Consider the following 25,645-nt stretch of genomic DNA (forward strand, 5'->3'; position numbering starts at 1 on the left):
AGCTTTTGCTAAAGATACACTTTTGGCATTCAGCTTGAAAGCAAGGAATAGCAGCACAGTCTCCCATGCGTGTCATGCAACGCTTCCTGCCAGGTTAAATGCGGATAGGATTGCAGCCTCACAGTGCAATCCTAGAACTGTAAAGTTGGAAGGCATCCCAAGGGTCATCTAGTCCAGCCCCCTGCAATGCTGGAATGTCAACTCAAGCATCTATGACATACGGCCACCCCGTGCACACCTTACAAGCAAGCCACGTTCACTTCAGATGGGGCTTACACTCAAGTAAGCGTGCTTAGGGCTGCAGCAGCCCTAGTAAACCAAATATAAATAGGTACGGCATCAACAATAACAGCTTTCGCGATGGCTCCTGGGCATTGTAGTCCTATTACATAACCGAACGGGCGTAAGACTCCTTGCGCATGCGCACAGCAGGGGAGCTCCCGCAATGGCTCCTGGGTGTTGTAGTCCCGTGCTGTGAAATGGTTTTTATTTTTTTCCAAGTATATTTGTGTGGGTTGATTTTTTTTCCTCTCTCTCTCCCGTTTACCCATACTTCCTCACGGGCTTGAGTCCGAGTCGTGACGAGAAGGCGGCGGCGACGGCGGCGAGTCATTGGGCGAAACAGGAAATGTCAGGCGCGGCCGTGGCTCTGCCGGCAGCCGGCTTTACTGCTCCGCTGACGAGAGTCGGGCCTGGTGCCTGAGGAGAGTCCGCCGAAAGACGCGGGAGCCTGCTGTGAGGGGAAGCCGACTCGGGAGACGGGGCCGCTTCGTCGCGCGGTAACCTGGCGGAGGCCGGAGCCGGAGCAAGTGGCTCAGCTGAGAGGCGAGCGGCGGACGATGGAGCCGGGAGAGGCCTCGCCCCGTCAGCGCTGAGTAAGTTCCCGAGGTGGGAAGATACGTTTCTCCCCAAATTTGGAAAACAGATGCCGCGAGTCTTAAGCGGGTCCCTGATGCGCCCCATCTATCACAGCGGCGGAGGCTGCGACCCGCTCAGCCTGCTTTCTCCCTGTGGGCTTCGGGGCACCGCTTCGCTGCCTCGTCTTCGTGGTCCCTGTGAATGTGGGCCAGAAAGAGAGAGTCAGGTGTAAAAAAGACTGTAGATGAGCTGTGCTTTAGGGGAGGGGGCGTTGTTGTTGTTCTTGTTGTTGTTGTGTATTTTGTGTTTTCAATTTGTACTCTTGTAAACCGCCCTGTGATCTTCGGATTGACTGGCGGTACGTAAATCTAAATTAATAATAATAATAATTAATGCAGGGGGTATGGCCACTCTAAATTCTGGTAGCGAACGTCTGGTATGTATTGTCTCCTGACAGCCTTTGCAACAGAGAGAACAGTTCTAATAGGTAAAAATGAGGACACACCAGCCACTCTGCAGCAAAATGGGTTGTGCCTCTTGGCTGCTGAATTTCTGAATGCCCCCCCCCCTTTATGTTGCAAACCACCCTGTGGACTTAGGGTGATTAATACTAGTAATAGTAATAATATATTGTTGACTATCCATCTGTCTTGAGAGACAATGGAGTGCTTCTCCAGGGATGAAGTCAAACAGCGGCATTATTTTATTTTTATTTATTGAATTAATTGAATTTATGTACCACCCTATACTCAGAGGTTTCAGGGCGGTTCACAGAAAAGATCACAATATATAAAATCAAAATAAGAACAATAACCCGATAATACCCCCCGATATGTATGGAGGACCTGGGCTGCCCAGAAGACAAGACCCCACTGATCAGCCTCGCTGATGTGGTTCAAATGAAATCAGAGCAAAATGTTTGGCACCAGCTTCTCACAAGTAGAAAACTAGTGGAGCAGGTATGCAGGGTAAGCTTGAACTTTTATCTATGGTGCTTTTAACTTTTTAGTTGTAGGGGGATACATAATAGCATGATGGATCTCTTAAAAATGGCATTCCCTCTATCAGTACTCCGAAATAGCACAGCTTATTCTGCTGCCACACAATCCACTACCTTGTTCTGTAGCTTGCCTGGGCCAAGCATAGAAGAGGGTCCTACAAAACATTAGGTCAAATTCTAACTTTACCACTTCAGGCACTAGGGGAAGTGGGTCATATTATTTTTCCCGTAGTTCTTCCCATGTAAAAGCTCCGTCTGTGTACGTCGGAGAAAAGCTAACCTAAACATTAGTGAGTTTTGAAAGGAGAGGTTCTGGCACAAAGAAGGAGGGAAATGCTCCCTTTGAAAAGTCCTTTCCCCAGATCAGCGAAACTTAAGGAGAATCTTCTGAAAGGCAAACTTGTGTGAAGGCAGAAAATTTGACATGCATATGAAAAGTGGATAAATATGCCCCTTTGGATTGCTGCCTTGGTCTCATGGAATTTGATGTTTCAGTTTAAACGTTTCATATTGGAAGTCCAGAGGGGACTAAAACTGCCTGATAAATAAAGCTGCCAAAGGTTACTAGCTTGCACCTTTTCCCTAGTCGACCAAGAGGCTAGTTGCCTGCCTTTTCTTAATGGAGGAGCAGAATCCCCTTCTCCCCAGGCAGTAAATGCAAGCTAGTAAACAAAATTGCCTTCTGTCTGGCCTGCTGGCAGAAGGAGGATGAAGCAATCTGTCTTTTCCTCTGCCAAACAGCTGCTCACTCACTTCTATGGAATTCGTGGTTGCCTATAGCTTGGCAGGCTAGTTGTTAAATACAGAACAGAAATAAAAGAATGGGAATAGGTCTAATTTTAGCAATTTTTTCATGTGTGTTTATGATACTCCCTTTTCACAAGCATGGAAAGACTATATACAGGTAAGGAGTGTTGAAATCTTCACCCTACAATTCAGAAAGCTTTCAATCACTTAACCTTCACTGAACACATCCCATTGTGAAGGCTGTTAATATATTTTTAGCATTTTTGCATCACCTTTTCGTTGTGCTGTAAAAATGGTAGAGTAAAAATATGTTACCAGACTTTAATATTTCATGTAAATTCTGCCTTTGTACACCCAAGTATGCCTTGTTTATATAACTGCAATTTGCAGTCATTGCATAATGACTTAATAAGCTTTGACAGGTGGAAGCAACTTTGGGCTGTTGAAAAATTCAATAAAATGTAAACACTAAAAAGAAACAGAAAACCCACTGCAAATCTAAAGCAAATAACAACAGGAAAAAAGGTAGGAACAGAAATCGAAGCATCTTAAAAGACCAAAGGTTTTCTGCCTTGATCAGACTATCACTGGGAAGGGAGCCAAATGGATCTCCTGAGGCATTCTGATACCTGAGCACAGCAACAGGGAAAGCCTTACTACACATTCTTGTCAAATGAGCCTCAGATATTAACAGGATATGTGATAGGGCCTCTTCAGACAATCTCAGAGAGTAAACATGCTACTATGGTGGGAAGCAGTTCTTTAAGTATCCTGGTCTGAAGCTGTTTGGAAAATGTTTGAACACCATATTTTAATTATGGAAATTGTCCAGAATTGCTTTCTTTGTAACTTCCAGTACTGCCTTCAACCTGCATTACACTTTAAATGAACTATTTCCCACTCTTTCCGCTCTCGTGTATGTCTGCAATGTTGAAGTTCAGAGTAGGGATGACTAACCTGTGACCTGTCAGATGTTGTTGGGCTGTTATCTCTGGTTGTTGGCCATGTTGGCTGAAGCTGATGAGAGCTGGTATTCAACAACATCTGGATGGCCACAGGTTAGCCACTCAGGTTTATACAGCATTCTTGGGGGCCAACCTGGATATGATGGCAACATGCTGAACATAGAATAAAGTCTATTTCCACAATCCAGATAAAGCGGTGAGGGATGATTGGAGCACACCATGCCGGGAATCTGAACCCTTGCTTAACCTATATACCCCTCTTGCTTTTTAGAAAGCCTTTTCCCCTCTAGCTAGGCTCTGAAACAGGAAGTAGCCTTGCTGGAAGAAGAACAGCTTAAAAATAAGTGGGTTTGAGTAAGAAGAGAGAGTGCATGTTCCATCTGTTCTGCCTTTTTATCATTTAAATTGGCCACTCCTTCAGCTGACAGGGAATTGCGAGGTACCCCAAGCCAAGTAGAATAAACACGTATAGAAGGGGGCTTCTAGTGATGCTGCTTATTTTCAAACATACTTCCATAGCCAGGGTGAGTGTTTTTAGAGACTTAAATTGCACTTAAAGGCTATTAATGCCATTCTGAAGGCATTGTTACTGTTTCATCATAATGTAAGATGACTTGAAATCAAATTAAAGTGCTGTAAAGCAGCGTGGGAGAGAATTAACAGCCAAGATGCAGATTAAGAGCACAATCATACACATCCCAAAGTCAAATTGGCAAGAGCTATGAGTTAAGCCTAAAAAAAAGCACTTTAGATTGTGGTCCAAAACTAAATACTAGGCAAACAATGAAATCAACTGACTGCAAAGGGTTTTAGGGTACTTTGATGTATTTATGGCCATCTGCTCTTCATTTCCTTAGCATTTCATCTGAAATAGCTAGGATTCAAAGTAGACCTGTATTTTGTGGTGGGTGCACACAGTGATGATTAACTGGTACAGAACAAGCCAGGACATTAAGCCATGGTTTGCAGTCGACTTAATATCTAAAGCTGTTAATCAAAATTTTCTGGTTCTGATAAAACAGGGAACTTATAGGTAATGGGAGACTTCCATGTTTGGTTGTTCGAAGGAAGTAGCAAAGTGACTGCATGCATGGCCATATGGTTCATTCATACCTATTAATCCAAGTTGTGATCTGAATGCAGCCAGGATGTTTATTGCAAATCATCGACCAGAGAACTTAATTAAACATTGTTTGTTTTTATTATAGCTATGACATTGTTATAGATGAGCTATACGACCTGGTTGGAGGCAGCAGACAATAATGAGTGGTGCAGCTTTGGGCATTGAGATAGTAGTTGTCTTCTTTCTGGCATTAATCATACTACATCGGTATGGAGACTTCAAAAAACAGCACAAGCTTGTGATTGTAGCTACCCTGCTTGCTTGGCACCTCTGTTTCCTCATAGTATTTATATTGCCTTTGGATGTCACAACGGTAAGGAATTTCATTTTATTTCCCCACTTTGTATGAAAGTTGATTATTATGCATAAAGTGTTCTAGGTAGGAGTGGCAGATTTTCTTTTATTAAGTGGGCAGTACTGATACTTCTAAAAAGTTGTATCAAGTTGCATAAAAGCTTTGATTTTCAAAATAATCCTTTGTCAGCAGGCAATATTGGAAACAATTAAAAATAAATGAGTGAGGATTTGGACATCCACTATATGCCATTGCTCTGTCTAGAATGAAATTTCAGCTTGGCTCCATTTTGATCGTTGGTATTTACAGCCCCCCCAGCCCTTTTGTAGCTGTTATGCCACAAAAGTTACAGTGGTTAAAATGAGGCACAACTCACCAGCTTTTCCCAGCCCTATCTCTTTGAAGCTCTCCAGCACTGTTCATTACCCTCTTTTTGCCAGGGCTAATTTGAACTAGCACTAGAGGAGCACAGCTGCTCTCTTGGTCCTAGAAATGCCACTCATGGCCTATAGTAAGGCCTTGACCCTCCCCATTCTGACAAGTTGCTTGCATGTAGGAAGTTTCCCCAGCATGAGCATGACTGCTGATGGTTATGATCCACAGTAAACAGGACAAGGTCTGGACATGCAGACCCATGCTCTGCTGCTCTGATCAGTGGATTCCTTCTATGCCAGGCGTAGGCAAACTCGGCCCTCCAGATGTTTTGGGACTTCAACTCCCATCATCCCTAGCTAACAGGACCAGTGGTCAGGGATGATGGGAATTGTAGTCTCAAAACATCTGGAGGGCCGAGTTTGCCCATGCCTGTTCTATGCTAATACATGGCTGTAAACAAAATAATACCTGGAAATGGTGCATTATAAGTAAAGCTAATTTATTTGACCTTATAGTGAAAATGAGTACAGGTGACTCCCCAGTTACATGGAGGTTACATTCCGAACCCCCATGCGCATATGCGAATTCTCGTAAAATGGGGAGTTGCCTGTATCAGCTCAGCTGATGAGTGGGGAAGAACCTTTCCCACCCATCAGCTGTGTGAGAGCCACCCTGTCCCCCTGGCTCTTGCGTGTGAGCAGACGGACATTGTGGCTCTCACACAGTTGATGGGTGGGGAAGCGACTGCTGCTGCGCTGCCACACATGTCAGCAGTTAGGTGGGGAAGCCTTCTCGCGAGGAGACCCTCCCCATAGCCTGAAGAGGATCTCCTCTGGGAAAAGTCTCCTTACGAGCTAGGACTCCTCTCCAAGATGTTTCTGGGATCCCGACACCGCATGTGTGCATGGTCACGTGCAAATAGTTCATGCATAAATGGGGAGTTGCCTGTATTAGATTTAAATATGCAACTAAATTAGCAGACTTCTTTATAACCCTCCCCCCCCCCGAAATATCATTTCACTTTTCTCTAATGGCTGACTCTTTTTGTTGTTGTTGTTGTTGTCCTCTAGACTATATACAATCGATGCAAGGTTAATCTGAATTCTAGTCCACCTGAAAGTACCACCGGTAATGTTTCATACACTACTCCTGCTCCAAGGTACTTATGTTCTTATGCACAGCAATCTTAAACTACTTCTTTTCTGCCTTAGGTACTTTATGAAACAAGTAAAAGATCTACTCTTTTCTAAAGTTCAGTTTCTGTGTGGCATGGGCACTCACCAGTATACAAATGAGAAAAGGGTATACCTCTCATTTTAAAAGGTTTCTATGCATTTTAAAATCTGGTTGTTTGTGCTTTAGAAGTTGTATTATTTCAAGTACTGCTCTAACTGGAAAATTTGGATGGGGGGGGGACGTTTAGTCAGAGTATCCCTTCCCTCTTCCCCTGGCTTATTTCCTAACTACCACATCTTAAAGTGGAAAGGTATCACATAGCATTTCACAAATGCCTAAGATTATCTTGGTGTCCCTCTTGGAAGAGTCAGTTTGTAGTTTGTGCAGTAGCTGCTGAAAATGCTCTGCACCTAAGAGATCTAGGTGGCAAAGCACCACTCTTAATTATTGTGATGGGATATATAGTGGGGGGAAGGCAATCTTTATAGCCTGCAAAGCCTTTGGCACATCATTGACATCAGTTGCTTGTAGGTTCAGTTGGCCAGTAAGATTACCTGCAAACCTGTGGGCACTGGATCACTGTGAACCAAATTTCTTCTCTGATTCCTCCTCTGCTGTATGAAACATCATAGGCATGCATTTCAGGAAGAAGATTGAAGTTAAAGAATCATTGTAAAGTCTAAGTAATCCACAAGTTATGATGTATAACCCATATTGAGAAGGGTGGAAATTTGCATTCATGTGTGATGATGGAATAATTATAGCTGAGGTGTTATTCTAAGCTTCAGCTTGACTCAGAGAAATCAATTTAATTTGCATGTATTGCTTTCACGACTCTTAAATAGTGCCCATTATGTGAATTACTTTGGTCTTTTTAAAAAGGCTTCTATGATTGTTGTTTCTGGGTTTTTTTAAAAAACAAAGCAGCATGGATTTCTGAATATCACAGTGTTCCGTTTCTGACTAATTTGTGATTTTCTGAACAAAATAATTAATGTTACTTTGCAATAACATAATCTTTTTTTGAAACAACTGAACATGACTTTAGGAGAGAAAAAACGATGCTTTCTTCTTTGTTATACGTAAATCTGCTCTTCTTTCTTTACAGAAAACATGAATGTTTCAAACCATGGAGTTATATTCCTGATGGAATTATGCCAATATTTTGGCGGGTGGTATACTGGACATCACAGTTCTTAACATGGTAAGGAACTGGAGAAACTTCTGGAATATTTGAAACAGCTCAAATGAATACATTCAAAGGAACAACATTTTGTTTAGTATTGTTTAATATGTAGTACTAGGTGGCTGACCATTCAATGTAGAGCTTTTGGTTACTTTAATCCAGGGTTAGCCAATGTAGTGCCCTGCAGATGTTGCTGGACTACAGCTCTCAACATCCCTGACCATGCTGGCTGGGGCAGATGGGAGATGTAGTCCATCGGATTTCAGAAGTTATAGCCGCTGTTTTTCCAAGGCCTACAGTTATTTTTTGTTTCAGGCATGTTGTGCTAACAAATGAATAGTGGATAGGTAAGATGAAATGGTTCTGTTCATTAATTTAGTTGTTTGTTTCTAGGATTCTGTTACCCTTTATGCAGTCATATGCTAGGTCAGGAGGCTTTTCCATTACTGGAAAGATTAAAACAGCACTAATTGAAAATGCAATCTACTATGGGACATACCTTCTGATATTTGGAGCATTCTTAATATATGTGGCTATAAATCCAAAGTTCAACCTGCAATGGTAAGATTTGCCATACACTTTTATACTTCAGATCTTTATATATTGAGGATTTTATTTTAGTACACAGATGATTTAAATCTATGTTATGGGGTTTAGAGGACATATTTTGTGTCACATGTAGTGAAATACATATAGTATTTTCATAACTTGGATTTTTTCAGAAATTGTCAGACTGGGAACCAAAAGCTAATTTGGGCATCCCCAAAGTTTTGTCACTCCCCTTGCCCCTGAAATTTCATTTCAGTGCTGACAGCATGCTCTGTTTTCAGCAGGGATTGACTCCACTCAGAAGCTCCAATCATGTTTGCAAGTAGAACCAATCCAAGCAGGGCTTGCATTGCCAAATTCAAAGGATGGCAAATGCAAGCCAGACACAAAAGAACACTCAGAAACACATTATAAGGCTCCTAATTGTTCCTCTAAGTCCGTGGCCTTACATATGACATGGTTGGGGTATTATTATTATTATTATTATTATTATTATTATTATTATTATGTGGAGCAGGTGGACACAGCTGGTGGGAAACTGCCTCACAGATCAACAATGATGGCAGGCCTAGTGGGCAAAAGGGTCCCCATCCCTGATTTAATGCTTCACACATAATGAGGGTTATCTGCAAAAGAAATGTTTATCTAAATTAAAAATAATTTAAGAGAGAGTGAATTTCTATTTTTAAATATATGAGTGAGCTTTGTTTGCATAAAGATCATTAGTAATTATTTCTATGTTAGGAGTCAACTTCAGACAATTGGAATAGCTGCTGCCAACACCTGGGGCCTTTTCCTTTTGGTGCTGCTGTTGGGATATGGCCTGGTTGAAATTCCACGCTCTCACTGGAACGGAGCAAAGAAAGGTTACCTTCTTATGAAGACTTATTTCAAGGCTGCTAAACTGATGACTGAGAAGGCAGACGCAGAAGAAAACTTGGAGGATATAATGGAGGCAAGTTAATTCTGCAACCTAAGTGTGGATGGTAGATAAGACCCTCATTTGCTTTGGAAATTACGGTACATTAAAGCAAAAAAGTCACAAAAGATCTCAGATTATATCCTATGCTTTGCTTATGCAAGGGGAATTCCCTGCTCCCCGACGGTTTGATATTCCAGTTTGTTTCAGAAGCCAAAAGCGGCCAAGTTGTGTCTCCCCCATCTCACTCTGCCCGTCTCCTCCACCATTTTTTCCACCACTTTTTGCTGCCAGGATGAAATGAAGTCATAAATAAGAATGCATTGCTGGCAGTTTGATAGAAGTCCTACTGCAATCTTATTTTCAAAAATATTTTTAACTTTAGGTTGCATCTTGCTCAATTGCACATGAATTGAAAGTGGGGGCAGGGACTCAACTATACCTTATACTTTAAAAAAGTGTTTCTGGTCTCTCTTTTAAATAGGAGGTTCGCAAAGTTAACGAAAGCTTCAAATACAACCACCCTTTGAGAAAATGTGTGGACACGATATTAAAGAAGGTAACAAATTTATCTTTGCAATACTATTGAATATCACATTTTATCATGGGTAATGAAAATACCACCTAGCATGGCAAGGCTTGCCAGCCTAGTTGCCTGGGCAAGGAGTTTGCTCCCTCCTCTTTCCCTTATGCCATGACATTGTCAGCTTGACTGGCTGGGGTCTGTCCTCAATCAATCAATCAATCAATCACAGTGCAGAAGCAGCAGTAAAGGTAAAGGTAAAGGGACCCCAGACCATTAGGTCCAGTCGTGGCCGACTCTGGGGTTGCGGCACTCATCTCGCTTTATTGGCCAAGGGAGTTGGCGTACAGCTTCCAGGTCATGTGGCCAGCATGACTAAGCTGCTTCTGGCGAACCAGAGCAGCGCATGGAAACGCCGTTTACCTTCCCGCCGGAGCGGTACCTATTTATCTACTTGCACTTTTGACGTGCTTTCGAACTGCTAGGTGGGCAGGAGCAGGGACGGAGCAACGGGAGCTCACCCTGTTGCGGGGATTCGAACCGCTGACCTTCTGATCGGCAAGTCCTAGGCTCTGTGGTTTAACCCACAGTGCCCCCTAGAAGCAGCAGTAGTTTGAGGCAATTGGGATGCATGGAAAATGTGTGGAAGAATGGAAGGTAGAGTTTTTCCATTTATTGATTTAATATTCTGTCCCCCTCCCAACAGCTTTTGCAGCAAAAATCAAATCACAAAAAAGCTGTTGCATCACTGTTACCTGCTACTACCCCGTCTCAGCAGCAAACACTTGTAGCCAAGAAGAGTGCTGCAGCACTCATCACAGCAATTTCTCTGGCTGAAATGCTGCTATCCTATAACACAGGATTATATCTCTTCCACAGGGAGCTATTCTGGCTCCTGTTGCCACTTTAGAGGGTCAGGAGGAGAAGATGAGAGGCAACCCCTACTCTCTTTCAGGCTGGAAAGTCTTGGCCTAGAAAAAGGAAGGAGGCGAGTGTCTTTTCAGCTGCTACTTATGAGGGTTTCAGGCTAGCTTTGCTGTGGTAATGTGTAGTGCTGTTAATATGTGTTGAGACTATTATCTTTTCATTTCAGTGTCCTGTTGAGTATCAGGAAAGAATGGGTAGGAACATGGATGACTATGAAGACTTTGAAGAAAGGCCCAATACTTATCCGACAGAGAAAAACCTGGCTAAACTTCATAAGCAGGTAACTAGATAGCTTAACTGAAATATGTGTATTAAATTTATGTAGAGCTATTCCATTTCTAGGTGAATCCACATGTACAGACATCTGCAGTCAACTAACGTGGTTTGTATACTCATTCCAAAAGAGTTTGTTTTTCTAATAGAGCTGGTGTGCATCTGAACCAATAATTGATTTTTTAAAAAATATTTCCAGTGCGGTTGTAAAAACTTGTGCTGCAGGGGAGGCAGTAGAAAATTAATCAAAGACTAATAAATCCAAAAAAAAGTTACAGTGAAAGAGAAGTCTCTGTGCGTTTAATGGCATGTCACAAATTCTACTTTGCAACTTTGAACTGTGAATTCATAAGACATAACTGGTGGCCATAGACATTGCTGTGCATAGGAAACTGTTTTCAGTTTTAGTTTGGTGTGTGCATTAGTGTGTGTGTGTGTTATACATCGCTTTGAGATATATGAGTAAGGCAATAGAATAATAATAAAAAAATGTGCATTTTTAAGGAAGGAGTACTTTCCTCACTTGGTGGAATATTTGACCCATTTGTTCTGTTTATTTATCTCTCTACCACCACCCTGGAACTATCGCCATAGATAATTAGAATGTTGTTTTTGTTTCCGTAGGTAATTTATTCTGTTCAAAGGCATCGTCGTACCCAGGTCCAGTGGAGAATTCTTTTAGAGCAAGCCTTTTACCTGGAGGATGTGGCAAAAAATGAAACCAGTGCAACTCATCAGTTTGTTCATACTTTTCCATCTCAAGAACCTGAAAACAAGATTGCTCGGTATCTCTATACACCAACTGTTGGTAAGTGTTGTTCTGCATATTATAGGATACAAAATGCTAGAAAACAAATAGTAAAAACTAAAGTCCATCACAGCACACTGCCCAGATCACTCCAACCTGCGCCAGCAGCACACACACAAGCAGTTACAATAGGCTGTGGGAGAAAAGGATGTCTCCTGTACCCAATTTAAAGTCGTCTTTCTCATCATAATACTAGTTACTCATTTCTACAGCGGCTGTTAGAGGAAATGAGCTGCTTTGAAATGATTTTTACGTTTCCTTCCCTTACTATTTCCTTCTTTAAAAACTTCTTCAGTAATCATGTATATTTTTCCAGAGTGGTACTGGGAGTGTCTGCTGAGGCCATGGTTTCACAGAATCCTTGCAATTATTTTGGCCACATTTTCTATCATTGTCGTTTGGTCGGAATGCACGTTCTTCAGCACAAGGCCAGTTCTGTCTCTGTTTGCAGTCTTCATAAAATTGGCAGAGAAGAATTACAACTATTTCTACATAGAGGTCAGTTTATCTACTCTTAATGACATTTGGGACTTCTAGAGTAGTTTGCTTGTTTCTTAAATGCTTGTATCTTCTGATCGTTTTAGAGTTTGAGAAAGGACGTTTGGAGGGAGCAATTGTGGTGGTGTTCGGGGGATTTTTGTGGGTGGAGTTTGGCTTTTCAGATGGTGTTCCCCACAATACGCAATTTCATGTATATGTGTGGTACAGGAATGTTACCCACCATGTAAGTGAGGAAATGTCTGTACATAGTGATCCCACAGCTATTTCTGTCAGGAAAAAAAAGTAGAATGGTCATGCAGCTGATTGGCAGCTGATCTCATGGTACAGGCTTATTCTTACTAACTTTTCTCCATGCAATCAAGTACAGTGACTTGTCACCTTGCAGAAAAATACGCAGTTGTACCCTGGAAGTCAAATGGAATCCGTTCCGGAAGTCCATTTGACTTCCAAAATGTTTGAAAACCAAATCGTAGCTTCTGATTGGCTGCAGGAAGTCCAGAAGCCCCGTTGGATGTTCAGGTTCCAAAAGAACGTTCACAAACCGGAACAATCACTTCCGGGTTTGTGGCATTCACGACCCAAAACTTCCAAGTTCCAGGGCATTTGGAATCCAAGATACATCTGTAGAAGTATGAATAAGTCGGCCCTTGTTTTGTGCATCATACAAACAGTGTTATTTGCACCTTTACATTTGCATAGTCCGTTCTCATGCTATAACCCTTTGTATAAAGAATGCATGATCAGTTTATAAAGCAGCTAACAAAGCAGATTATACTTACCTGACTGTGAATGCAATCTTTGTCTGTTTTGCAGATGGCTTGCTTCTTGACCATCTTTTTCCTCAGTATCTGTGTTTACTCTACTGTCTTCAGGATCCGTGTATTCAACTATTACTATTTAGCTTCTCACCATCAGACGGATGCGTATAGTTTGCTTTTCAGTGGCATGTAAGTAATTAATTAATGTATTTCTTGGATAGCTTTAAATAGTTAGAGGTGAGGCAATGCAAAAATTACACTATAACATACTTAGTTCATAACCCAGGTCCAGAGAACACTATCTTCCTTGATGTGAGGCAGGTGAAGACACAGCTTCCTTCTAAAAGCAGGATTTGCAGGCACTGCCAATCAACCGATCACCAGGATCCATAAAGTTCCATGGAAAGGAAAATGAGTGTCCTCACCTCAATTAGACATCAGGCCAACTAACCAAATAGATTCCCACCCCAATATATGAATGCGGATAGTTGGTGACAATTGCATGTTGAACAGATACAAATATTGGCTATTTTGTTTTATACTAAGCATCGAAAGAATCTATGACAAAGAGTGCTCAAAACATGCAATAGGCATACATGAAAAATATAGATACAGCTCCTAGATGTTTTGATAGTTAGCATTGGTTCATAAGATCTTAGTAATGTGGAAGGAAGATGGAGATGCCAAATACAGAAGAAAATGCTTCAAAATTGCCAACTCTTTTCACGCAGGCTGTTTTGCCGTTTGACTCCTCCACTGTGTCTGAATTTCTTGGGCTTGACTCATATGGATTCAACAATTGCAAAGAGTTTAGAACAGCCAACTGCATATACATCTGTAAGTAAACAGAATATGTCTTGATGTAATGCGTTTCAACAGTAAATGTTAAATGGTGTTCACAGATCAAAGCTGAAAGTGTTTTGTCAAAAATGAAAGTTTCATTGGGTAAGAGCCAACTTTCCAGAAGTGATGTTCTGTCTGTCCTTTCCTGCCTCTTGCACACACACCCATCCTGCTTTGGAAGGTCTCCCCACTGGGAAGGAGAAGCTTGGAAAATTCCTTTTGTGCACGTGGAAGTCCATTGCACAAGAAGAATGCTGCAATGGGATATTGTTGATTTCAGCTCAAGATTTCAACTTTGTAGGATTTTATCTGACTTCTCTTTTGGCTGCTTTATACCAGATAGAAGCTCTTCTTTAGTTCAAATATGTGTACCCCTACGCTGGACATTGTTTCTGCTAGCAGTAACTGGCATATTATGTTACATTACATAATACAGTGGTGCCCCGCAATACGAATGCCTCGCAAGACGGAAAACCCGCAAGACGAAAGGGTTTTCCGTCTGCAGAGGCGCTTCGCAAGACGAATTTCCCTATGGGCTTGCTTCGCAAGATGAAAAATGACGGAAAAAAACGAATTTTTTTTTTTGCTCCAAAACCCCTTATTCTGAATCGCTAAGCTGCTAAAAGCATTTTAGCAGCAAAACCGCTAATCCCCCCCAAAAGCCGTTTTTAGCCCTTTTTTAGCCAATAGCGCTAATAGCGCTACTCCGTCAATGGGCTTGCTTCGCAAGACGAAAAAACCGCAAGACGAAAAGACTCTCGGAACGGATTCTTTTCGTCTTGCGAGGCACCACTGTATTACATCCATTTACGGTGAAGCTCTTAAATCCCATTAATCTCAATAGAAGAGGCCCAACTCTTCCACCAAATTAACTGGGAAAAACTTACAGCTACAATCCAAAGCCCAGCCACTGACTTGTGGGGCTTTGTGGAGCAGCAGGACCATACCCACAGCCCTGCTGTACGTAGTGGCAGAATGAAATATGGGGCAGTGGGAGGATGATCTCTGCAGCAGCCAGGAGCTGGCGCAGTAATCCACCCGGGTCTTACCACACAAAGGCAGCTGAATAGATCCTGAGCTAGCTCAGCCGCTCCCCACCTCTGGAATGCCACCTGAAGGGATCTCCCAGCGGCACACCTGTCCTGGAGAGCATAAGAGAGAGCCCTTTATTAGCAAAGTGATGCTGGCATCACTCCATTGGTAGTGGCTGGCAAGAGGCCAGCAGAGTTGGGTGTAAGAATGCCTATAAACATAAACATAAACACCAAGTCCAGTGCAATGATTTGCATTGCTCTACCCCTTTTTGTTGTATTTAATTAGGCATCTAGCATAATCATAGATTTCTAGCCTGCCCATTCTTAATAAAAACCAGTGCAATAAAATACTATGTGCAAAATGGCTCCATGACAGCTTATCCTTCCTGCTGAAGGTCAGCCCCCACAAAAGAATGTATTCTAGTTCTAGAGTTCTGTGGTTTGACGGTAACTACCAAAAGCACCCCTCTGTGCACTTTTGTTGTACACAGCTCGAGTCTAAACTGAATAATGAAATGGTACTTGCAGCAGATTAAGGTCATTGCAATGAAATATGCAGCCCCCACCTATTTGAGGCATTGAGTAGTTAGCAGCAGCTCCTTGAATTGCATTGGGACTGTCATGGAAACGGAACATGCCACTTTTCTGCCAGCAGGTGGGAGCACAGAGCAAGTTGTTAGATCTGGATCTAAAAGCTATCTGTTAAAAAAGTTAATCACCCACCATGGCCCCCTCCACCCCCTCCGTCCTTTTCTTCCTAATGTAACACTAATGTCTCAACAAACTAAACTGACCTGTAGAAAATGTAACTTGAAAAAAGTGACATTGCACACACTTTTGCAAACCAAGAAATCTTTAATAAAAAATATATTTTTAAAAAATAGTACTTTGAGTTGCTGTATTTAAAATGGGCATCAGACTTCCCATTCCAGTTGATTGTATTGGTACAAGCTCGTGAAGAGGTAGACCATAAAACCAACATCCTTGCTGGTTGTCATCTGTGGCAAATTATAATCCAGTTTTGTTCTTTGGTAAGTAGCTGCCAGTAGTACTACAATGTCCCAATTATGGAATTGCACAACAGGTACCAGCATTGTTAGCACTGTTAGCGCTGAGTAAAAACATACCTGTTAGCCCAAGCCTTTGAAGGGTTTTTGTTAGCCTACTATAGCTCTAATTAGAATGGCAATCTGGGGTTTTAATTACTGATTTTGTTACTGCTTTGTTTGCTTTTGTTGGCTGTGGATTTAATTTAAAGGGTAACCTGCCCTGTGATTTTCATATGAAGGATGGAATATATGCATGATGTGCATCAGTACAATATAAGTTCTAATGCCTAAAAGTTGCAGTAACGAAAACACCTGAGCGGTGATCAGAATCGCCATATTAAACCTCTGTTGCTTTTTGCCTTCCAGATTATGGGATCCATGAAAGTGTTGTCCTTCATTGCAGACGGATTTTATATCTATTATCCCATGCTGGTTGTCATTCTTTGTGTTGCTACATACTTTAGGTAAGTAACAAGTAATTCAGATTTATTTTGTTTGCTGGGATATTTGAAATAGCTAGTCTGTGTTTCCAAAAAGGTTGGGAAAACTTAATTAAACAGATGCCATCCTTGCACAGTAATCGAAATACCAACATTCTTTGTTAGCATCAACCTTCAAGTGCTTAGTCACCCATGCTTCCTTTGTTTTTGTAACACTGCTTCCAGTTAAGTTCGTTTATGATAGCAGGCTTAGTGTTTACCAGCAGAGTAAGCTCTTGAGTTAGCGTGGGTAGAAAAAGATGGGATGCAAGACAAGCTCATAGTCAGGTAATAAGTGACCAGAATGAATTTGTACCATAGAATTTAGAGCAAGCTATACTCTACCCGACACTGGTGGTGCTGTGGGTTAAACCACAGAGCCTAGGACTTGCTGATCAGAAGGTCGGTGGTTCGAATCCCCGCAACGGGGTGAGTTCCTGTTGCTCAGTCCCTGCTCCTGCCAATCTAGCAGTTCGAAAGTACTTCAAAGTGCAAGTAGATAAAGAGGTACCACTCCAGCAGGAAGGTAAACGGTGTTTCCGTGCACTGCTCTGGTTCACCAGAAGCGGCTTAGTCATGCTGGCCATATGACCTGGAAGCTGTGCGCCGGCTCCCTCGGCCAATAAAGCGAGATGAGCGCCACAACCCCAGAGTCGGTCACGACTGGACCTAATGATCAGGGGTCCCTTTACCTTTACTATACTCTACCCACCCCATAACTGGTGTCTTCTCCCATATTTTACAAATTGTGACTCAAGCAGTTATATTCTATTGTAGGTATTCATAAGTTGATGATGGTTCTTGGTACATACACTTCAACATAAAATGTATTTTAAGGATTTTAAACAATCTCACCTTTCATTTCTTTATATTCAACTGGACTTCAGATTGCCCCCCCCAAAAACCCACAGTTTCTCCACATGTACCATATAGGTAAAGGTAAAGGTACCCCTGTCCGTACGGGCCAGTCGTGTCTGACTCTAGGGTTGTGCGCCCATCTCACTTAAGAGGCCGGGGGCCAGCGCTGTCCGGAGACACTTCCGGGTCATGTGGCCAGCGTGACGAAGCTGCTCTGGCGAACCGGCGCCAGAGCAGCACACGGAACGCCGTTTACCTTCCCGCTATAAAGCGGTACCTATTTATCTACTTGCACTTAGGGGTGCTTTCGAACTGCTAGGTGGGCAGGAGCTGGGACCGAAAGATGGGAGCTCACCCCGCCACGGGGATTCGAACCGCCGACCATACGATCGGCAAGTCCTAGGCACTGAGGTTTTATCCACAGCGCCACCCGCGCCCCTCATGTACCATATAGGTTGACTTAATTTATGTTCATTTCTGCTTTAGAAGTGAGTTGGGGGATCACTTTTCCCAAATCACATTTTTTAGAATGGTGGAGTTGGAAGGGACCCCAAGGATCATCTAGTACATTTGCATTTATGTGAACATAGGAGTGCTCCCCCCTTCATTCATTATATTATTCTTTTTCTGGTTGAGAGAGCAGAGATGGGGTCAGGAAAGGGAAGTCATAAGCTCAGCTGCCTTCCAATCTCACCCTAGGATTGAGGTCAAAACAGTTTTGAAGTCAAACCCCCAAAAAGGCAGTAGGTCAAATCTCACCTTGCGGCTGATGTCTTATGCTTTTATTTTTTGGCAATGGAAAAAACTTTCCCCCCTCCTTTTATCAGTTTAGGAACTCGATGTTTGAATCTTTTGGGATTCCAGCAGTTCATGGGAGACAATGAGATGACTTCGGACTTAATTGATGAAGGAAAAGAGTTAATCAGAAGAGGTAAAAAGAAGAAGAAATATTTTATGGTTTTTAATTTTTTTAACTGTTGTAAGCGACTGTAGGGAAATAGACGGAAGCTAGCATCACTGTCCTAACCATCTCAACTCAGAAGTGAGTCCTACTGAATTCAGTAAAGTTTACTCCCACACAAGCAAGGTTAGGAATGTAACCTAATATGGCACCTAATACTATATATGTACCTCTGCTAGCATCTCTCAAAATTGGGAGAAAAGAAAGATAAACCAACGACTTTTCAGGGCTACTGCAAATTTGAAACATTTTGTGCATGATTGAATTATCTAATTTTGTTAGTGGGGGAAGCAAGACAGGCTGATAATGCATTAATGGAAAAATGAGTATATTGTGCACTGGAACTCAAAGGTGCAGGACCATATGAAGCATTAAGTGCAGGTTAGGAAAAAGTGGATTTTATAAAAGTTTGTGTTTTCCCCACCCCACCCCATTTCTCTGATTGTCTTTTTTCACTGTTAAAGTGAAAAAACAGCAAAAACCACCTAGGACAGAGAATTGTTGTTTGAAATTCTGTAAGTTTATATGAATCCATAGAAATAAGTAAAAAGAAAAGTACAAGTTCAGATTAAATTTACAGAGGAATCCAAAGTAAATGAAAGTATTTTCTCTCTCTTTAGAAAAAAGAAAACGGCAAAGACAGGAAGATGGTGAAAACAGGAGAAGGGTATATATGACCAGCTCATTATTTTTCCATAGTCAGTAAGAGATAGCGTCAGAATTGAAACACAGTACAATTATGTGCAGAGTGAAACTTAAAAACCTAAGAGCCCTGATGGCTCAGGCCAGTGTCCTGCCTAGTTCTCACGGTGGCCAAACAGATGTCCATGGAAAGCCTGCAAGCAGGACCTGAGTGCAACAGTACTCTCTCCAATTGACACTCCCCATCAGCTGGTATTTAGAAGTGTGCAGATTCTGGCACTGGAGGTAGAACATAACCATTGTGGCTTATAGTCACAGGTAGCCTTATCCTCAATGGCATGCCTAGCTTTGTATAGTTATATGATTTAGGAGTGCACCAGGTTATTACTGCACATTTGAAACTTGCATTCTGTGTAGAACATCAGTTGCTCACCTTTTGTGGTTTAAAATAAGGCGATGCTATTTTTTTATCAGCTGAAGTTGTGCCCCACAGAGTTCAACCGCAGACCTACTTAAGGAACAGGAAAGGTTTTAGACTTGTAGCAGGCAGGTCTACCCCTCTGTTATGCCGGCCAGTCTTTCCACTAATCTCTAATAAGGATCCCGGAGATCTATAAAGATTTCAGAAGATTGGAGAGAGTGATTTAATATCATTGCAATAAGAATAATTGTCAAACAATATTATTCTGCTATTACATGTGTTAGAGGATGTATACAGCCTGTTGTATGTGTTTGGTTTGGTTTGTTTTTGACCAGGAGTGGAAAGAACGCTATGGGAACAACCGTGAAGATTCTTCTAGAAACAGAAATGTTCAAGCAGACCAAAAAGAGTCTAGCTTCACAGAGACTAATACAACTAGATGTAAGAGCTTATCTTGTTTGCCATGGCTTTTGCTTAACAGAAGTAGTACTGGTATCATGGTGCTCCTCTATATTTCAGATTTAGGTACTTTCCAGCACTGCAGTAAATTAGGCTTCATCTATACTATCCATTGTGTAACCAGCATCCTAGCACTTTAAACAAACATAGCTTCCTCCAAAATCCGGGTAACTAGTTTGTAATGGGTACTGAGTCATTAAGAGACCTCTATGCCCCCCCCCCCCCGAGACACAATTCCCTCTTCCTAGGGAACTTTGAGAATTGTTGCTCTATGAGAGAAGTAGAGGTCTCTTAACAACTCTCAGCACCTTTGGAAAGTATAGTTAACGCTGTTCTTGGGGGGAAGTTTTGACTGTTGAAAGTGGTGTGATACTGCTTTCAATGGATAGCCCAGATAGGGCCTTTGCCTGCTAGCTTTTTTCCTCGCTTGTACATTCTGTATTAACGTCATGCAACCGAGACAAGAGCATTTTCACCTCTTTCCGGGCAAATGATCTCTTCTCTTTCTTAAGTGAGGAGTGACCTGCTAGTTCAGGCCTGACCACCTCTTTATTTATCTGAGGATCATGGCTAGTCTTCTGTATTTTGGTTCCAGTCCCGCAATCAGCTATACGTGGATTAGTCTGCCTCCTAGAGATTTTGAGAGCCAGTGTGGTGTAGTGGTTGAGAGCGGTAGTCTCGTAATCTGGGGAACCGGGTTCGCGTCTCCGCTCCTCCACATGCAGCTGCTGCATGTGGGCCAGTGGGAGCACCTTGGGCCAGTCACACTTCTCTGAAGTCTCTCAGTCCCACTCACCTCACAGAGTGTTTGTTGTGGGGGAGGAAGGGAAAGGAGAATGTTAGCCGCTTTGAGACTCCTTAAAGGGAGTGAAAGGCGGGATATCAAATCCAAACTCTTCTTCTTCTTCTTCTTCTTGATGAGACTTGAGTATGAGCAACTTGGAATCAAGTTTGAAAATAATTAAATACGTTTATGAACCAGTGCTGAGTTCTGCCTTAAAGCCAGTTGATATGCTGTGCTGATTTTGGAAAATACACATTCTCATTTTGAAGAAGAAGAGAAAAAAACTGCTCTTAACCCCTCAAAGCCATATGCTCTAAGCTTTGGAAACCCTGATGGCGTATTGACAGTACCATTTATTTATGTGTTTGTTTAAAAATATTTTTCTTCTTTCAGCAGTAGCTTCTAAGTACACCCGATCAAATGGAAGGAATGAAAGGGACAGAGTTGAGCTTCTTCAAGATGCAGAACCTCTGGACTTTAATTCTGACTCAGTTGGTGAAGATCCTCTCGACTCCGATTTAGGAAGGTGAGAAATTCAGCAATAAATACAAAGGGATCACGTAACTATAAATATCTTATTCTTTTTCTCCAGCCATCATTATATTCTAACTTATATTTAGGATCTTTTATAAGGCAAAATTAGAGCATAAATTTTTACAGATTATAGCTTGTTCTTCCTTTCCTCTTACAGTTGTTTAACACAGTTTCTTCATATAGTTTCTTTATATACTCTACAGGTACCAGCCTGGTGGAAGATACCTGTCGATGTCGCGAAGCAGAATCTTTGACGATGTCTAAACCAACAGTCTTGCATCCATTGCTGTGGTGAATGTCCTTTCAGTAATGCATTCTGCAACCAACACGACCTCACTTTACAAACAGAAAACAGAATGTGGGAAATAAGAAACTTTCCCCCTTTCAAAATGCACTTTGTGTAATTAATTGCCCAGTATGTGCTGGGCTAGAGCATTGGCTTCTGAAACTGGAACCACCTCAGCTGTGCCTTGCCCATCTTCTCTGCCTGCTCCTTGAATACCGCCCCCCCATAACATGGGAATTGTGAGCCATAGGTAGAGAGCAGTATGGCAACAGAGAGAGTGACCCAGAAGGGAAGGAAATGAAGGGATTTGGAGGGTGGGAATGGGATGCTAGGCAGTGAGCCATTGGGGGGGTCAGTCTTATTCTGGGTATGATCTGCTCTGAACTGGAAGACCTTGTGTTGATTTTGCTTAGAATCCTCTCCTGGATTCACTTGTGTGTAGGCAGCCACTGATACAAAAAGGCGTTCTGTTGGGTCTTTTACAATTGAATCAGGGAAATAATTCTCAGTCTGTCAATCGTCACTGTAGATTCAGTTTTAAATAAACAAATGTAGGGCTCAGCTGGAGTTAACATTCTTAAATGTTGAAGGTTATTTGGGTTTTCTTTCTGTCCCCTTTCCTTTGTTCCCTTTCTCTTTTCTTTTTTAGAAGGCTGTTGCCCTTTAAAAAAATATCGCAGTGCAGCTGGGTCATTGTAAGTGCAACTTAGTCATAGCTTGATGCAATTGCATGGCCTACCTTCAATTCAAACCATGGGCGTGATTAAAGAAGCCACTCTGGTCAGGTCATAGACTATCATTGACTGGCCTTCACCTCAAGTTTGGGAAAAGCTGGAGAGGTTTAAGGGCAAATCTCTGCAAAATACCTTCATCATCTGGAATGCCTGCACATCAACCATCTGAATTGAGAATGATTTCTGTCAGCCTTATATGCATTTGAATGGTATTAGCATGCATGATAGGAAAGACCCAGTAGAATCTTAAATGTTCACTAGCACTGACTTAAATTCATAGATACTGGCACATGCTTAATGAAGAGGAAAAAATATACCAGAGATTTTATGTATAATAGCTGCAGATGAAAATCTATTTCAGCTAAACCACACTTAGTGGCTCTGTCTGTGCAAAGTGTTAATTTCTACTGGAGGCAAAGTCATCACTTCAAAAATAATGCACTGTTCAAATAGTTCTTGAAGTGTATGAAACTGCACCTTTCCTTTTGAAGAAGTGAACTTCTCTGCAGAGTAAGATTCCTTAATAGTAAACAGCACTAGTGGCAACCTAGTTCTTTTGCCTTTTACAAGGAATCCACATTTTCATGATACATGTGCTTTTTGCACTCAGCGCAGATTTTCATTGCGAAAGAAAAAATGCTTCCTCTTTCCAAACAGAAATGTCTGTCAGGAAACGCCAGCGAATGCGCTACATAACGGGCTTCATCAGTGCTGGGTGGAAATATGTGACTGTAAATGGGGCTGGAAGAAATAAAAAGCAAATGTCATTTTGAGGGATGTTTGCCAGTATCGTAGGACACCTGGGAATAAGTCCCCTTGAACCCAATAGGGTTTACTTTTTGAGTCGACACATATAGGACTGCACTTGCTTGCTTTCTTAAAATGAAGGCTAATGGTTGGCCGTGACCATATATTGTAAAGCTACGAGGACAGATATCCACTCTTTCTTACCAGCATGTTTCATATATGAGGAGGAGCTTTTTAACTTATTACAAGACCCTTGGGTATTTTAGGAAAGCAAAGGATTTGAGTGCTTTGTATATTGAATAGCATGGCTGTAATCCTGCAGACAGGCTGTTCAAATTCCATTGATTTTGATAGGACTTAAGGAGCCTAACACGGTGCAGGATTGCAGTGCTTAAACTAGATGTTATTAGGCATGGGTAGACTGCTGCTTTCTCCTTCTTCATACCTAAACAAAGAATGTGTGATTTCATACTGTGCATTGCTACAGTCCTGCCTTGCATCATTGGCTCTTGGCCACGAGGACAAGGCATGACACGTCTATGTGATGTCATGCACAGATGGAGTGGGGGAACAGTAGTGGTATTTATCCGTATCTTGTATCACATTTTAGTTAAGCATTTTAGGATTTAGGGGTTTTTTGGGGGGGGGTGCGCGAAATCAGTGTTAATGTGATTTACAGTAGCTTCAGTGAAGTGTCATATAAGTAATGCATATGTTGAAAGTGAAAGACTGTTGAAAGCATGTTATCTGTCCCTTCAATTTACTGTGATTTCACTTTCATAAATGTTGGAATTCAATCCAATAAATGGTCTGATGCTGAATCCCAGTGCATGCACCTCTTTGAAAATCAGTGGGCTCCTCATATATCCTAAGTACGTATAATCCATTAAACATGGCACAGAACATATTTTTTAAGCTATTTTTTTTTTAAATATAAAAAGCCCTAAATGTTTTATTTATCCAAAACACTGATGGAAAACATAATGGATTATGATATTAAAAAGGATTTTCACGTGTTGAAAATGCTGGGACTTTTAATGAAGTTGTGTTAACTAGTGCTAATCAGCAAACTGATATGGGGGGATATATGAAATATTGCACCAGAGATGTCATGTTTTTAATAGTTCATTTCTTTTGAACAAGGGTGTGAAACCTTTAACCCTCTAGGTGTTGCTGGACAAGCCCCTTCACCCCTGAGCAATAGCTCTGCCACCCGGGGCTGATGCAGATTGGGGGCCCATCAACATCTGGAGAGCCACAGGTTCCCCAACTCAACTTTCAACTGATGAAAACATTGTTATCAGAAAACACATGCATTAAGACTTCTGAAAGCTCCCTGGTACTTGATTTGGATGATGTTGGGTGAAACGCCAAATTGTAGTTTACCTCTCATGTTTTGGAAGGTAAGCAGAGATTTACTGGAGATCTTCAAGGTGGGCAAGTCCTGCTGAAACTGGTTGATATGGGATGGTTTTACTGACATTATCACGAAACTCACTGGAGCTGCCTGGGGCTTGGGGGGCAGTGATACTAAGGCAGCCCTGTGTCTGAGGTCACTTTCAGAGTGAGGCTAAGGCCGCTTGGGTGGTGTCCCTGAGACTTAAACTGCATGATGCTAATATTTCCAAGATTCTAGTGTCTTCCTCTTTATACACCGCTGTGGAACTTCAAACCAAAACCTAAGTTTTGAAAACATTCTTGCTTTTGCTTAGAGCTCTCGATCTACACTGGTGGTAGCAGAACAGGCCACCAAACAGAATAATGCACAGGAATGTAGTTTTTCAAGTCACAGTTTCTAAAAATTCTAGTGGTACTTGGATGTTACTGTGTTGAGATTCTATGGTGGTGTACATATTTGTGATGCTGACCAATTTTTTTTTGAACTTGTAATATTTTTCTGGAACCTTACACTTAATTTGTTTATAAGAATTTTTAGATTTCTTGTTTCAACTCAGATAAGCGAGAATACAGTTTTCTTAGCTTCTGCAATCATGCAACACTTGTCTTTGCTACTGTCACTGATTTATTTCCCTGTTAATGCCTCATTCATGGTTAAGGTACATGTTGCTCTCCTATTGGGAACAGGAATAACTGCTATGTAAACAGCATTAGGATTTGGAGTCATGAACAGTGAGATGTATATTTGCTGCCAGTGTATAATTATTTATATCTAACAAGGGATATATGAATCACTATCTTAATAAATTAAAATGTAATGCTGTATATTGGTTGAAATTAAAATTAACTTTATTTACATCATGCTTCCCTTGTCAGTGTTTGCTGTGTAATTGTGAAATGCCAGAAAGGTTATCAAGACTGAATACAGAAAATTCAGTAAATTAGCAGAGCAGATAGTCTTAAGATGCAATGAGAGTCGTATTCATGAGCAGGATCCATGCACCTTTTTTGTTTTTTCCTTAAAAAAAGAAATAGGGATGAACGTATTTGCTGTCCTGTTCTTAAGAATCGGTAGTGTTCCCTTTGCCATTCTGGTACCAGCCAAATACAGTTGTACCTTGGAAGTCGAATGGAATCCATTCCGGAAGTCTGTTCGACTTCCAAAACATTCGGAAACCAAGGCTCCTGCAGCCAATCGGAAGCCGCGGAAGCCCCGTCGGACGTTCAGCTTCCAAAAATAGTTTGCAAACGGTCACTTCTGGGTTTGCGGTGTTCAGGAGCCAAAACATTCGAGAACTAAGCTGTCCAAAAATCAAGGTACAGCTGTATATCATTTAAGAAGCTCGCTTTCAACTTATTTTTCACATCGCTGAAACTGTTGTGTTTTGCTCTATTGTACTAAATTTGGACTTGTACACACTCACTGCTGACAG

The 25,645-nt window shown here is 41.7% G+C and overlaps 2 protein-coding genes across 5 annotated transcripts in view; one reads left to right on the forward strand and one right to left on the reverse strand.

Annotated features, from left to right (window-relative positions):
- The window catches only part of IL7R (interleukin 7 receptor), a 188,913-nt gene that overhangs the window by 127,892 nt on the left and 35,376 nt on the right, over positions 1 to 25,645 (reverse strand). The gene's annotated exons all lie outside the window — the stretch shown is intronic.
- Positions 425 to 25,066, forward strand: LMBRD2 (LMBR1 domain containing 2). Of its 4 annotated transcripts, none has more exons than XM_083402865.1 (18): positions 425 to 875; positions 4,779 to 5,006; positions 6,434 to 6,522; positions 7,648 to 7,743; positions 8,119 to 8,286; positions 9,019 to 9,229; positions 9,678 to 9,752; positions 10,810 to 10,923; positions 11,541 to 11,724; positions 12,041 to 12,222; positions 13,039 to 13,172; positions 13,715 to 13,820; positions 16,276 to 16,373; positions 18,074 to 18,177; positions 18,828 to 18,874; positions 19,606 to 19,711; positions 20,907 to 21,039; positions 21,251 to 25,066. In XM_083402865.1, the coding sequence occupies exons 2-18, from the start codon at positions 4,833 to 4,835 to the stop codon at positions 21,309 to 21,311; spliced, it is 2,082 nt and encodes a 693-aa protein (XP_083258991.1). In that variant the 5' UTR covers positions 425 to 875; positions 4,779 to 4,832; the 3' UTR covers positions 21,312 to 25,066. The 4 variants fall into 4 exon arrangements, with proteins under 4 accessions (XP_083258991.1, XP_083258993.1, XP_083258992.1 ...); XM_083402867.1 differs by having other exon boundaries at positions 429 to 875; positions 20,910 to 21,039; XM_083402866.1 differs by having other exon boundaries at positions 432 to 888.

The sequence above is a fragment of the Podarcis tiliguerta genome (genome assembly GCF_965153285.1).
Source record: "Podarcis tiliguerta genome assembly, chromosome: 11".
NCBI lineage: Eukaryota > Metazoa > Chordata > Lepidosauria > Squamata > Lacertidae > Podarcis > Podarcis tiliguerta.

Bases quoted from the DNA above. Each gene is read 5' to 3' on its own strand.
- LMBRD2 (XM_083402865.1), top strand. From the start codon at position 4,833: ATGAGTGGTGCAGCTTTGGGCATTGAGATAGTAGTTGTCTTCTTTCTG. The intron at 9,230-9,677 runs GCAAGTTAATTC...TCTTTTAAATAG, and splicing joins ACTTGGAGGATATAATGGAG to GAGGTTCGCAAAGTTAACGA. The intron at 11,725-12,040 runs GTAAGTGTTGTT...ATATTTTTCCAG, and splicing joins TCTCTATACACCAACTGTTG to AGTGGTACTGGGAGTGTCTG.